Here is a 14,411-nt window from a genome sequence, read left to right on the forward strand (position 1 = left end):
CGACACAAAAGAGACAGAAAAAAACACGAAAAAACACCGTTTCAGACTGCAAATTATTGAAAATCATCACTTTTTTCGCATGCTCAAAAATGGAAGGGGTCGTACCGCCTCCCCGTCACGAGATATCAAAAAACGGACCTCGGATTCGTGATCAGAGACAAAAGTTACCCCTTAGAACAAAGTTTCACGCAAATCGAAGAGTGGTCGGGGCAACTGCTGTGTGAGTTGGCCATTGGAAATTTAATGTACTTTCCAAATTTGTACAAATATTGGTACCTTTTCCCACAGATTTTAAAGCTATCAGCAACAAACTGAAAACACATGCGTACAAACGTGGATCCGTCACGAAAGTATCGTCTTCTGATCTTCTTATTGTCTGACCATGTTTGGTCATCTTTGAAAAACAGTTACATAATTCGACACAATTATTGATATAACACTTTAAACGAATTGATAAAAATAAGTGAAAATGATACATAACTTTAATAATCTTTCAAAATACAAACAAAACCAATGTTCTGCACAGAAAAAAATATGTAAATTTACTCAGCACGTAATTACTGTTTCTTATGTAAACTCACTCAATGTAATGTTGAAATATGATGTAAAGAGTAAAAAGTCATGGAAATTACTCCAATGTAAATCCAAATCTAATGTAAATCATGAATCTAATGGAAACGTTGAGAATGGAAACTCAAATCTGATGAATTTCTACACGTGTTCGGCTTCCTGTAAATTCCTATTCAATGTAAATCATATATCCAATGTATTTCTGCCAAACGTTGACTTCAAAACTACCCGAACTAAAAATAGTAATATTTGGTTCTCTTACTATCGCTCTCATCCTTCGCTGGCCCACTGCCTGAGCCTCGACCTGAACAAGTTGATGCTTTAGCCGCTCGTTTATAAAATGCGAAGATGGCTCAGTCGGCAGCGGGTAGCAGCAGTAACACTGAACATTCTACCTGTCGTCCGTTCGATTCCAGTCCAGCGTTATTACACTTGGCCGTCGACGAGAAAGCGTCCCCTACCTGTGAAACAACTTTTTAAAATCTTAATTTTCTTTTGCTGTCCTCTTCACTCATTTTAAAATAGAACATAGGCCACACCCTTTTCCTACTGCAATCCAAGTCGAGCTTCTCATTCCCATTTGCCAATCAGAATTAGTTGATTTGAACTAATGTAAATTTCAATACTAATGTAAATTCCAAAACTAATGTAAATTTTCAAAACTAATGTAAATTTGCAATGAATCAAATGTAAATTTCCAATGAACCTAATGTAAATATACATCATTTATCATGATACCTTTTGGTACATGATAAATAATGTAAATTTACAGAAATATTTTTTTCTGTGTGGATGTCTTCTGGCAGCCCTACATTTTGCATCACTTAGTTACGAGAGGGGGGTCCACGTTCGCGCCCACTCATCCACAGAGGACAGGACTGGGTGGATAATTTTGGAAGCTCACGCCGCGCTCTTCGCGGCAAACGTAAATGAAACCATCAAATGAGCATGATCGTCTAGATCGGATTGATAAAACCTTCCCTCCTCTCCCGTTGACCCTCCCGCCCTAAAAGGCTCAAGGTGTGCCCTGTTGGTTGGAAATGGGTTTTTGAAGTGATGGCATGTTTTTCTACAATTCAAAAGTCGATTAAAATCGCGCTGGGCACGGCGGTGGCGTCGGCGATAAAGTTTCGAAGCGAAATTTAGTTCCCTTCCCTGGAGTCACGCAGGGGGTGGCTATTTCTGGAATAGAGTAGCAGCGAAGCAGCCAGCATTAAGGTAGCAGCAGGTTTCCTCGTGAACCCCATACTTGGCTGTAATGGCTAGGTCATGGATGACGTTGCGTGCCTCCAAAGTGGAACTGATGGGCGATGCATCTATACGGCAGCAGATAGATCGTAGTGTCCAACATTGTGACTACAAATTAAAGCGATATAAAGCAATTAGGGAGCAGTTCCATGACTGTGTGAAATATTTGAGTCTGAGAAGGTGATGAGTGACCAACTTTCATGAGTGGTTTAATCCAAATACAAATAGGGAAGCATTTGAATTATGTTAACAGTTTTTTTTTTTCTATAGAAAATATAAAAAGTTTGTTGAAAGTTCCTTTTTCTAACATACGTAACCGAAAATCTTCAGACAAAATCTGGTGGGACAATTTAGCGTTTTCCTTAAGAAAAAAATATTTCGGGCTTCAAAGTTTAAATTAGATAGAAAACAACTTTATTTAGATTTTTTCAAGGGAGGTCTTAGGCTTGTTGATCCAGAAGCAAAATCTAAGGCATTATTTCTGAAAAACATTTTTTATAATTTAAATGCACATGGAACACAACTGGATGAAAGTTATTTGATAGATTCACCGCAGAAACTTACACGTAATGCAAGGGAATGGTTGAATGAAGGGAAGGCAGTTGTTGCCAATCATAATTTAAATACTGTAAAATTGATGTATAATTATTTTGTTTCACTTAATAGTGAATCACCAGCTATTGAAGGGAAATTGAGTTTAAAGTGGACTTTAATTTGGAAAAATTGTAGTGAAAGCTTCCTCGAAATGAAAGATCGGGCAAAAATGTTTGGTTTCGTAAATGATTTATTACCTAACAAAGAAAAATTATTAAATTACAATATTGGAAATTTGACGTCAGCTGTTTGCGACAAATGTGGTGGAATTGATTCTAATTCACACAGAATAAAAGAGTGCCCAAGAGCAAAAGAAGTGTGGGAATGGAGTAGTCGTATTGTCCAAAATCGATATAAAATGAATGTAGTTGATTTAGAGGATATTCTTCAATTAGATCTCGATGAGAAAAGCGAATCAGAAAAGGCAGCTTTATGGCTTGCAGTAAAAACAATCAGTTACAATTTGAGAGTATCAGAACCGTCATTATTTGTTTTGAAAAAGGAAATAAGAGAGCATAGATGGAATGAGCGAAAAAACATAAGGATTTTTTTTGGAAATAGTTTGAACATTTGTTAAGAGCAGGTTATGATAGTTTGTAACACGAACAATGGGTAAATAAACTATTTTTAAAAACCGAAAAAAAAAAATTGTGTTGTTATTTACAAAAACCAAATGCAATGGAATACCATTTGCCGATAATTACATTGTCAGCTAGCCAACTTGCTCATCCCGCGCACAAAGTTCCACCTCACACGTGGCACGGTAGCCAAATGGGCCAATTACAAACAAATTAAAATCCGAAGCGCATCGTTAAACCAGGCCAAACCAACCAACGGAAAGTGCTCATCGGAATAACCCTTTACTGGAGCCAATTTGATACTTATAATCAGGGCAGTTAAAAACAATATTACTGCTGTCACGAAATGCTGTTCCAAGTTGCCAGGCGATGATAATCTGCGCAGAAGGAACCAAGCTGTCCATCATTATTATTATTATTACAAGTTATTTTCTACTAACTGGAACTGGCCGGGTTGAGTAGCCTTGTAAAATTTTCGCTGGCAGTCAGCCGGCAGAGGGACATCAAAATTTTACTGCCATTCTCGTTACTGGTTACTGGCCGCGCCACGCCGCGCGATGATGATGGCGGGATGTCCTTCCTGCTCTACTATTGCTAACTGGTGCTAGCTGATGCTAACTGGCCATGTTGAGTCATCAAATTAAATAACTAGGGCAACAATGTCACGCTCAGGGTGTTTTATTGTTTGATTTTTATTCGTGTGCTAACAACATCATCAGTTCATATCCGGGAACTAATCATCGAGATTGGATCGTTCGGATTTGCTGAAGCGACTTTTTGACGGGGAAAAAATCATTTTGTTGCCAAGGGTAGATGTTTGGGAAATTGTTAGTTATGGCTATTACATTTGTGTCGAGCCTATCTAGTTGAGGGCTGATAAAAAAACACATATTTTTATCTGTATGCAGAAATTGTAATTATTTATAAAAAAAAAATAATAATGTTTAATAAATACACAAAATATTTTCATATAAATCTTGTATACAAATGCAATTAGATCGCATGCAAAAATAAAGGAAATAACAATTTATGTGTTTTTTTTAATTATGTGCTGATGAATTTTTGGTTGAGTTATAATTTATTATTTACATACTAAACCTCAAATGTATAAGGATTCATTGAAAGTTAGAAAAAACTATGTTAAAACAAACATTTAATACTTTCAGGCCTGAATGTTGATATCAATATTTTTCTAAATAATTATTAGAAAATAAGTATCAGGACCATTGAGTTTTGAAAATTTAAATTTTTGTGTCAAAAAAGGTTTATTATATTTATACCTTGAAACAGTCTCAAAAATTGTCCATGAGTTTGAAGTCAATTAATTAATTAATTAATTAATTCAATCTAATATGTATAAGAAACGCAGTGACCATTAGGTTTAAAATAACAATTTTTAATTTTCTTTTTTGAAGTACTGATTATTGAACCCTATTTAAGTAAAATACTTTATATTATTGAAAAAATATAAATCCTGTGAATGTCACTTCAGTTAACAGCACTAACTGATTACAAAACTTACTGCCTTCAACTGGGGCGAATCGCGACTACAGTATGAATATGGACAGCAGTTTTAAAAGCCTTTAAAAGCTTTCAATTAGGAAATCGATGCACATAATTAGTTGATAGTGCAAGAACCTGGCCAAATAGCAGTCCCAATCCGCCCTATGTGTCCCGATTCGCCACAGAAAAAATTGTATGGTAAATTACAGCATTATTTGAAATTTTTAAGGAGATATGATTTTTATTCAAAGAAAATGTTTTACGATTCAAGTCATAATATGTGTAAGAGTTTCTTTACTGCGACCGTCACATTTTTGAAATTTTAACTTCTTAGCTACATATTATAATGTTTGCGATTAGCATAGCATAGCATTGGTGTCTACCCGTAGCGTACCCGTAATGTTTGCGATTAAATGAAAACAAGAGTTGTTAATTTGATCTCTAAAGATGGGAAATGGGATTCAATGTAATATTCTTTAAAATCATTAACGAAAAATTCCACTTTTCAAACGTGTTGTACATTGCATATTGCGAGTATTAAATTTTATCATATTTTGTACATTCAGAATTTCTTGACATCAATTAATTAGTGTTCGGCAAATTTCTCGAATGTTTACCAGGGGACCATCCAGAACCCACGTGTACACTTGTTCGAAATCTCAGAAACCCCCCCTTCGTGGACAATTTCCATATAATCATTATTGTATGGAGCGTGGACAACCGCTGACCCCCCACCTAAGATGTCCACGTGGTTTATGGATGGTCCCCAGGTACAGATCCCAAATCTGCATTCCCATGCCCATAATCGTTACACATTTCCTGCAGCCATCAATTTTAGACCAGAGATCTGATGAACCATGATCTTCAGTGACCTCTTAGCAACACCTTTGCGATGGAGCGAGTCACGTTGCATCCATAATCTCCGCCACAGATGCCCCGGCGGTCAACAAGATTCCTCGACAACATCCTACACATGTGCCTTCACGAAAAAAGAGACTCTTCTCACACTTCCAGGCAACAACATAATGGACCCTTATTGGTGTGAAAAGTACACTCAGGCTTGAAAAAAAATCATTCAATATTAGACATTTTAACTTGATCGTGTTATCTTGTCACACGTGTATTTCAAGCAGAAATAATTTAAGTCGTACAGCATTGAATGATTTTCCTTTTAAATTTCCCAAATCCCTTAAACTCGATTTCAATCTTGAGATGTTCTACTGAAAACAAAGAAAAATGTTTCATGTTGACACTCTTCATACCAAAAATTGTGTCGATCTCGTCGTGCTATTTTGCCACAACCGGCAATTGCGACCAAATTCATATAGGAATTTTAGTCAAATGCAGTTTGAACTCTGGGAAATCCCGAAAAAAATGTTCTTTCTCCACTTAAACGCTTATCACCAAATTTAGGCTATCGTTTGTTAAAATTTTACTAGCTAAAAGTTGTTTTTAATCAACTGAGTGCCAGTTCCCTGGAGATCCCGTCCCGGGCTGCGGCGGCATCGATTCCCCGACCTGGACGGCCGCGAAAACATAAAAGGCAAAATTTCGAGCCGCCGGTAATTTGCGCCAATAAATCAAGTCGAATCAATTCGACGTTAATAAATATAATTTAATGTAGTAATGAATTGACGCCCGATTCCACTGAAACAATGTGTATAATGTGGCAGAACATTGCTCGCGCCCAGTTGGCTTGACTTGGCTTGGGCGGGTTTTTGCGGCCATGTCGCTCTTCCTCCGGCCGGGTGATGGTCCCAGGTCCTGCCAATCGAGAAGCCACGTTGCGGAACATTGCCCGTTGCTGCAAAGTGCGTGGTGTTAATGGTGTGACAGCCAAAGAGGGGCCAATTGTGAAAATATATTCCCCCGTGTGGAGCGAGCAAGATGAGTGTGACGCGACTCCGGATTGCGATTTCGAGAGGGGCAATTGGGCTAAACTGGGAGTTTATGCGACCAGTTGCAAAATGATGATTATTTCCAGTTGCATACAGCTTTTTTGCAGCTCAAAAAACATCGAATAGGATTCCATAAACAAATGTTTTCCCTTCTTTATTTGGGTTCCGAATGTGTCAACACCCAACACAGTGTCGAAAACTATTACTTTGTGATACAGGTTCTGAGAAAAAAAATGCCAGCCACTCACAATTTTCGTCTTTTCGACGTTGTCGTGCAATTTTGTCGCACGTCGCTTTTTGACGTTCCGAGAAAAACGCGTTTTAATATTTGACCATGAAGAAACAAAAACGAAAACACGCAATGTAAACAATAACAAACACGTTTTGTTTGGATTTCCATTCTGTGCATTTTCTCGAAGTTTAGTTGAATTTGGTTGCCGGAGTCCCGAGCTATAATTACAAATGTTTACGGTAGTCTGACTTGTACGTGTGTCAAACGCGTTCTGACATGAAATCCCTTTGGCCAGTTGTCGCACTTACATCAGGGTGTGTCAAGATAGCACAACAAGATTGAAACTTCTATCATATGAAAAGTGACAACAATGTGGAGGTTTTCGGTTTGCATTGCACAGTTTTTAATTTTGCAACATAATAGTTAAACAGATTTCTTCGCAGTTCCACAAACCATGAACTTCGTTTAAATTGTAGGATTCTTAAATTGGATAACCATACCATGAATTTTTATTTTATTTATTATTTTTATTAAAACTAACTTAATCCACCTACGTGGTTGGAGCCTTGCTCACTCATTACCAATAATGGCTGATATGATGAGGTTGTACACAAATTTCATCTATTTTTTAGATCCGGAATAAAAAAGTACATAAATATCACTTAAGTGGCCATATCTCCAGGCAGGGTTGCCAGATCTTCAATGTTTTGGACTAATCGGAAAGGTCTTTTGATAACCTAATCAACGATGGGTCAGATGATGGATCCGGACATAGTTTACATACATTTAAGTGAGATCCGGATATATGTGAGACAACATAACTTTTGAATTCTGATTCGATATGTATACCTGAAAGTGGGTCTCCGACGTTTTTATACAAAGTTCATTTTTTGAGCAGGATTATAGCCTTACCTCAGTGAGGAAGGCAAAACAATGCTTATTTTACCCCATTGAACTCTCACCAACCGAGGATGAGTGCGCGCACGTTTTTCCACGCGGATTATTCGCAATAAGTTTCGACAAATGAATTATACTTTGCAACACAATTGCTGCTGCGAATGTGATAACCAGCGCGTTATTACTGAGCTGATGTAAAAGGTTGCGAAGAACGTCTGTAAGTGACTCAATGCACGTAGCATATTTTTACTTGTTAATTTGAGAACTATTGCAATGGATATGACACAAATTTGTTTAAATAATATTTTTTTATTGTTATTAATTTTACTTAGCCTTCGAACAATTCTTACATTTAATGTAAATATTAATTTCATGACAAATAGTTTTTAAAAAAATGTTCGTACTTCAAAATATTCAAAAACAAATGTTTAATACGTCAGTTATTATTAAAAACTAGTTGTAATTTTCATTTAACATGGTTTATGGACGATCCCAACCTCATGAAGCTCTTCCTCGTTTCCAACTATTAAGCAGATAACGGGCCCTTGTCTTGTCAATCTTCCAATATTTACCACCATAAATCAGCTGCACTATGCAGGCGCGAATTGAAAGCCAGTTGAACGAAGCTTGCGATCTAGGATGAATTGATTTTTGGACTAATATCACAAAATATTGAAAAAAATGTGCTCTATTTTTGGCTGTTTATGTGATTGTGCTGCCACTGTTGCATGCTGGTAAGTCGCTGAAGTTACCATAAATTTAAGCCATTTATAACTCATAAAAAAAACGAAAAATTAATATGAAGACAGGAGTTCAATTTTTTGTCGTACAATGGTCGTCAAACTACCCTTCGACGTCACCTTTATCAAGTCTCTATCCTTTTGTCTTTTTCGTGAGGTTTATCAGCAGACAAGCTATGTAATGAATAACACTCGCGGATTAGATTGCAGTCGTACCAATTGATTACCCCCAAAATAGGTATCACCATTTTGCCAAGTATTCCAAACCAGTCCGCCGAATGTCGTTAAAAAAATTGGAGTGTTTTTGTAGTTTTTTTTATAAAATCGGAGTTTGTTCGCGCAACTAAATCATGTGTGGAGTACTGAAATGTTGTTGCAAGTGTGCCGGTAGCATTGCGTGTTGGTACGTTAAACTTTTGAAGATTGAATCGAAAAATACCACAAAAAAAACATCTTTTCAGCGACTTTCCTTAGTTTTATGAACTACTCTTATATTAGCGTTCTAGTTAGCGTTTAACCTGATTCATGGGGCTTAATTTCATGCTTATTAAAAATTATTTGTTGTTTGTAAATAAAACATGTGAAGAATCAGGATATTGTGGAAAGCACAAAAAAAAAGTTAACAGATTCTGATTGAAGAGTATGGCCAAAAATATAAAAAGTTTAAGAGGTGAAAAAAATCAGTTTATATTGGGTTTGACCAGAAACTTGCAGTACACGGAGAAAAAAGAGTTCCCAAAATCGCGAACAAGCGTTCATGAAAATGGGAACCTCGAACAAAGTGTTCAAATCCCATGGTACGATTTTTTTTTCGTGGTTCCCACTTCAATGAACGCTTTTTCACGATTTTAGGAACTCTTTTTTCTCCGTGTAGAGGTCACAAAATACCTGGGGGGTTAAAGTAGATGGTTTGATTTGATTCACTCTCTCATAATTGGTTGACGGAACACAACAAGATTTGAACTGAGTGAAACAAAGAAGCAAAATATGTGTTGTGAAGTGGTAGAGTGCAGTGTTCTTGATCACTCAATTGAAATTTTACAATCTGCTGGATTATCAAAAAAGTCAACAATTCCAACACGAAATAAAAAATCTCTCGAAACCAGCGAAATAATCTTGTGGTTCATTTTAGCACAAGCAGACCAGCGCAATGTCTTACGAAATCAACAGAAAAATTTCCTGGTTGAATTTGTAAAAAAAAAAATCGCTGGAAACGAATCCCCCAAACAGTGAAATTTTTTACTAAACCAGTAACTTTTTTTACTGGTTCAGTCAATTTTGGCCCGTTTCCAAATCAGGCAGTCTGAAAAAAAGTGTTTTTTTTTCTCTAGTTTAGGCAGGTTTAAGCGAACTTTCTCGCATTTCGACGATGGATCCCCTTTCCGTATTTAATACGAAACCCGCCTAGAGACGGGGATGAGTAGCAGAGGGTTAATTTAGGATTTTTTTTTAATCATTTCAAATTCAAACAATTAAATCCTACCAACAACGAATAATTATTAGGAGATTTCAATTTTATAGTTTCAAAAAACTCGTCAAAAAACACATGTTTTTATAAATAAACAACCATATTTGTTGAATTCATCTAATGTTCAAGACAACACATTCAAATGATGAAGACTTTTTTTTGCTTGTAATAGTTGATTTTAGTTCTGCTTTTATATATAAATTCGACCAAAACCCAGTAAAGTAAAATGTAGAAAAATTAATCAATATATAAATTGATCAAAACCAAATTTAAATAAAATTATAAAACTAAAATGTTAAGCCTAACATTCAAAGTTTTGAAGCAAAAATAATCATAAAATGTTTTAGACAAGCGGTTTTCAACCAAAAGAGCAGGTGAATGTTTCCAGCAATCAAAGCTGTGAAGTGTGAAATTCGGTTTCAAATAAATAAAACAAAAAAACTGTGTGCATTTAAAAAAAATCCTAGTATTGGGTGAATTATATGACTGTTTAAAGAGTTAAGTTTCCATAACAAGGAAAATCATACCAAATGTGTTTGTGAAATAAACTATACAATATATTTTTTTTATTGATCACGAAATGTTCAACCTTTGGTTAGAAATCATTTCAGGTAAGGACATTTTGGTGACAGTTTTTGCTTTGGATACACAATTTATTGGAATACATTTGTCTTTATTAAGGGTATACAGTAGGGTGCCCAGAATATGGGACTTTTTTAAAAACCTCACTCTACAAGCTGAATATTGTTCCATAAGCTATTTTAGGACTCTGAGCCAAATATGAGCAAAATCGGTCAACATTTACCCATTGATACTCGAAGGTGAAGTTTGTATGAAAAAAAAGGAAAAAAGTATGGGAAACTCAATTTTCTTACAGTTTTGCACAGATGCTTAAAATGACCAAAAACACCGTTTTTCGCTTGTGGAGCAGGGGGTCATATTTTCTGGGCACCCTAGTATACAGGCTATATATAGCTAAAAATATTCGAAGAAACGTAGCCGAATTTGCAATTGAAATCTTTAAAAAAAACTGCTCAGGTTTGGACTAACACATAAACTTTTGGTTTTTAATCCAATTTGCTGAATAGTGAAACTATTTAACACTGGAACGCCCAACGCATGTCCAACTTACACGGACGCCCAAACCTCCCAAAAAAGGTGGAACGGCAACTTCAACTCGCTGGTTCTAGAGCATAACTCAACCAATCGGGACGATTCTTGTTTTCAGTGATTTTTAACAAATCTGTAATTTCTGCGACCGAAAACATCGTTCCACCTTTTTTAAAAAGGAACGCGGAATTTTTGGCGAATTATTTTTTACACGCGAAATAAAAAGTTGGAACGATGTTTTTGATCGCAAAAATTACAGGTTTGATCAAATTAAGTTCTGCAATGTTCAAGAATCATCTAGACATCCTAACAAATCACTGGAAAGAAGAATCATCATGATTTGTTGAGTTATGCCCGAGGACCATTGAGTTGAAGTTACCGTTCCAACTTTTTTGGAGCCTTGGGCGTTGGAATGTTAAACAAATAATGTTGCAAAACTTTTGATAGAAACTTTCTTGCTCACTTCTCATTGAGCTATTTATCACTCGAGTTCAGCTGAAAACGCTTTTAATTAGCTTTAATTGAATGTCAAAGTTTTGACCTGCCAACATTAAAGTCACGCTGGAATTAGATGCTGTTCCCCTACATTGGCCTAAATTCAGAAGAGTTTAGTTGAAAAAACAAAAAAACAAACTATCTCCAACACATCTTAGTAGACCTCGCTCTCTAACGAGATGAGATAACTGGCCGTCGTCGTCTTCGTCATCTGAATTGTCACCTGTGTAAACAATCTAACAATTGTGACAAATGTGTTGCATATTATCGGGATTGTATGAATTCTGTGCCACCGCCGTCAAAGGAGGGGTCGGGTAAAGTTAATTTTCTCACCTTCTTTACTGTAGTCTGTAGTCAGTAGTCGACAGCTCAGCTCTGGTTATAAAAGTGTTGAACCGCGGTTCCGGAATCTTTATTTTTTATTTATTTATTTTTTACGGTAGCCTGATAAAGAGCTGGGTGCATGTAAATAGCACACTTTTGTCAGTTTCGCCAAAGATATTGATTTGGACCAGCCGGGGTTGACTCATCGATTATTGTTTTGAATGATAAGTGGACCTGTTATCTGGGTCGGTGGTTGGCCTTAAGGGAAAGTACTGTAACTCTGTGACTAGCGTTGACTTCGTTTGCTTAGGAATCCCATTTACTCGGAACCTTTTACGAGGCTTAAGTTGTATAGATAAAGGAACCGCGTTGATTCCGGTCCCAAGACCAAGGGAAACTATAACCAGACTGGGTTGACTCAGTACTCGACGCAGTTCAAAAACCTTAACATTGTAGAAATTTTCACTTTTTAATAAGTTTTAACCATGTGTGGCATTTTCAGATGTTGTTGCGATTGTACGAAGAAAGTGGTCTGCTGGTAATAACCCTCAAACTTCCTACTGTGTCTCCAAAAAAATCAAATTTCACCCAAAAAGATAAACCATTCTCACTTTCATTCCAGCTGCTGCCAGTGCGCGTTTCAAACGCTCTGCTGTATCATCTTTGTGGTGCTGATCGTAGCGCTGGCCATCGGGCTCGGAATCTACTTTGGGATCTTCCACAACGCGGACAGCGGCAACGCGAGTACCACCACGACGACCACCCCCGTCAGCAGGCTGCTGAGCACGTTGTATCCGAAATTGGAGGATGATGATTCGTTGCATGGTTAAGGAGAGTTTATGGATGAAATTGTGGTGATCAGCGCAAAATTTAGCGGTTTTTAAATGTGTGATTGTAATTTATACAAAAACGATGTAAATACAGAGTAGTGTGTGGAGTAAACATTTTATTTCTGAAAATGTGATTTGTGCCTGTGTTAATGTACCGAAATTCCGTTTTAGAGAATTAATTTAAAATTAGCTAAGCTCTAAGTGTCAAATATCGGGTTTTGTATTTTTAAAAGATAGAGATAGATCTTATTTATACTGATTAATATAATAAATTTGCCTCAACAAATGAAGATCTGACCATCAATTTTGAAAATACTTTCTATAAAGACTTCAATTTAAAAACAACATAAATGTGATAAATACTAATAAATACAAAAAATATAAACATAAAAAATGTTTAAGGTTGTCGAATAGCAACGAACAACTGAATCAGATAGAATCAGGGTGGCCAGTCAAATTCCGTTTTCGAATTCCCTACTTTTTCCAGACTTAAATTATAAGAGTTTCTCACCCCAAAAAAAATGATTGCAAAAATTCAAAAACAAACTAACTATTAACAATTTTAGTAAAAATTATTTGATTATTAATATTTTTTACTAAAATAAGTAAAGTGGTTGATGCCTTCCTCACATTTTCTCGAATTTTGGTTAAATTAAAATGTCCAACCTACAAAATTTAATTCTCTTTAAATATGTTTCATTTACTCATAACTAGATACACGTAAGAGCAGTTCTCTACGAAATCGGTCTATTTTTATTATTTTTAATTATTGTATTTTGTAATCCGTCTGAAACTTTTTTGGTGCCTTCGGTATGCCCAAAGATGCCATTTTGCATCATTAGTTTGTCCATATAACTTTCCATACAAATTTGGCAGCTGTTCATACAAAAATGATATATGAAAATTCAAAAATCTTTATCTTTTGAAGGAATTTTTTGATCGATTTGGTGTCTTAGGGGACATAAAATGTCAACTTTTCAGAAATTTCCAGAATGGGCAAAAAATCCTCGACGGAGTTATGAATTTTCGAATCAACACAGATTTTTTCAAAAATCGAGATACTGGTCGTACTGGGTTTTCAACTTCATTTTTCGATGAAAAATCTAATTTGCAATCAAAAAGTACTGTAGTGAAATTATGATAAAGTGCACCGTTTTCAAGATATAGCCATTTTTAGGTAACTTTTTTGAAATAATCTCAGTTTTTCATTTTTTTCAATTAGGGCCCATGTTTGCCCACTTTTGAAAAAAAAAATAGAAAGGCTAAGAAAATTGACCGAGTCACGTAGCATAGTGGTAACGCATCCGCCTTGTAAGCGGTAGATCGGGGTTCAAATCCCGGCTCGGACCAACACAACTGGTGATCGTTTCTTTCTGGATTCGATTGCTTAGTAAAGGGAAGGTAGTGCATCTTCACAAGCTGGACCTTATCAACGACACCTTAGGAAGGCGACCTATGGAATGTTAACATGTTAACATTAGTTAAATTGAAAACTGCCACTGAATCCGCTTTGTAAATGCCGGCCCCGATACTCTTCAAGGGTGTTCCCCTCAGGAACAGGGAAAGATTTACTTTACTAAGAAAATTCTTTTCTAGAGTGTAACAAAAATGGCTTTTTGGCGGGCATTCAGGGCTTTGTTCCGGTGGGCATACTGAGCCCAAATCCCAAATATGAGGTTGATTAGACGTAACAGGAGCTGGCGCTCTGCCCTTTAATTTTAAATGGAATTTAACCCGTAAAAAAAGATTTTTTCAAAAATGACATTTTTTTAGGCATTTTGGCCACGATGGCGTTTACCAAAAACATCACCAGCGTGTAGGCCAGTTGCTTTCGCATCTTTTGGTATATATAACATTGAAGTTTGGAGTATCCTGGAGCTCGGTACAAAATCAAATGGCGTCTCGGGCGTCGACCAATTTTTCG

At 36.3% G+C, this 14,411-nt stretch overlaps 1 protein-coding gene across 3 annotated transcripts; it reads left to right on the plus strand.

The window, feature by feature from the left end:
* Positions 1 to 8,158: 8,158 nt before the first annotated feature.
* On the plus strand, positions 8,159 to 12,618 carry LOC6051558 (protein midgut expression 1). 3 transcript variants are annotated; one of them, XM_001867948.2, is made up of 3 exons: positions 11,571 to 11,647; positions 12,160 to 12,195; positions 12,280 to 12,618. In XM_001867948.2, exons 1-3 carry the CDS (start codon positions 11,586 to 11,588, stop codon positions 12,485 to 12,487), a joined length of 306 nt encoding a protein of 101 aa, XP_001867983.2. In that variant the 5' UTR covers positions 11,571 to 11,585; the 3' UTR covers positions 12,488 to 12,618. The 3 variants fall into 3 exon arrangements, with proteins under 3 accessions (XP_038110500.1, XP_038110499.1, XP_001867983.2); XM_038254572.1 differs by lacking the exons at positions 11,571 to 11,647; positions 12,160 to 12,195 and adding an exon at positions 8,159 to 8,254; XM_038254571.1 differs by lacking the exons at positions 11,571 to 11,647; positions 12,160 to 12,195 and adding an exon at positions 8,483 to 8,663.
* Positions 12,619 to 14,411: the final 1,793 nt, after the last annotated feature.

This window comes from Culex quinquefasciatus, chromosome 2 (genome assembly GCF_015732765.1).
Source record: "Culex quinquefasciatus strain JHB chromosome 2, VPISU_Cqui_1.0_pri_paternal, whole genome shotgun sequence".
In the NCBI taxonomy this organism is placed as follows: domain Eukaryota; kingdom Metazoa; phylum Arthropoda; class Insecta; order Diptera; family Culicidae; genus Culex; species Culex quinquefasciatus.

Excerpts from the sequence above, each read along its gene's own strand:
- LOC6051558 (XM_001867948.2), top strand. The coding sequence starts at position 11,586 with ATGTGTTGCATATTATCGGGATTGTATGAATTCTGTGCCACCGCCGTC. Across the intron at positions 11,648-12,159 it reads GCCGTCAAAGGAGGGGTCGG|ATGTTGTTGCGATTGTACGA; the intron begins GTAAAGTTAATT and ends TGGCATTTTCAG. Across the intron at positions 12,196-12,279 it reads ACGAAGAAAGTGGTCTGCTG|CTGCTGCCAGTGCGCGTTTC; the intron begins GTAATAACCCTC and ends CTTTCATTCCAG.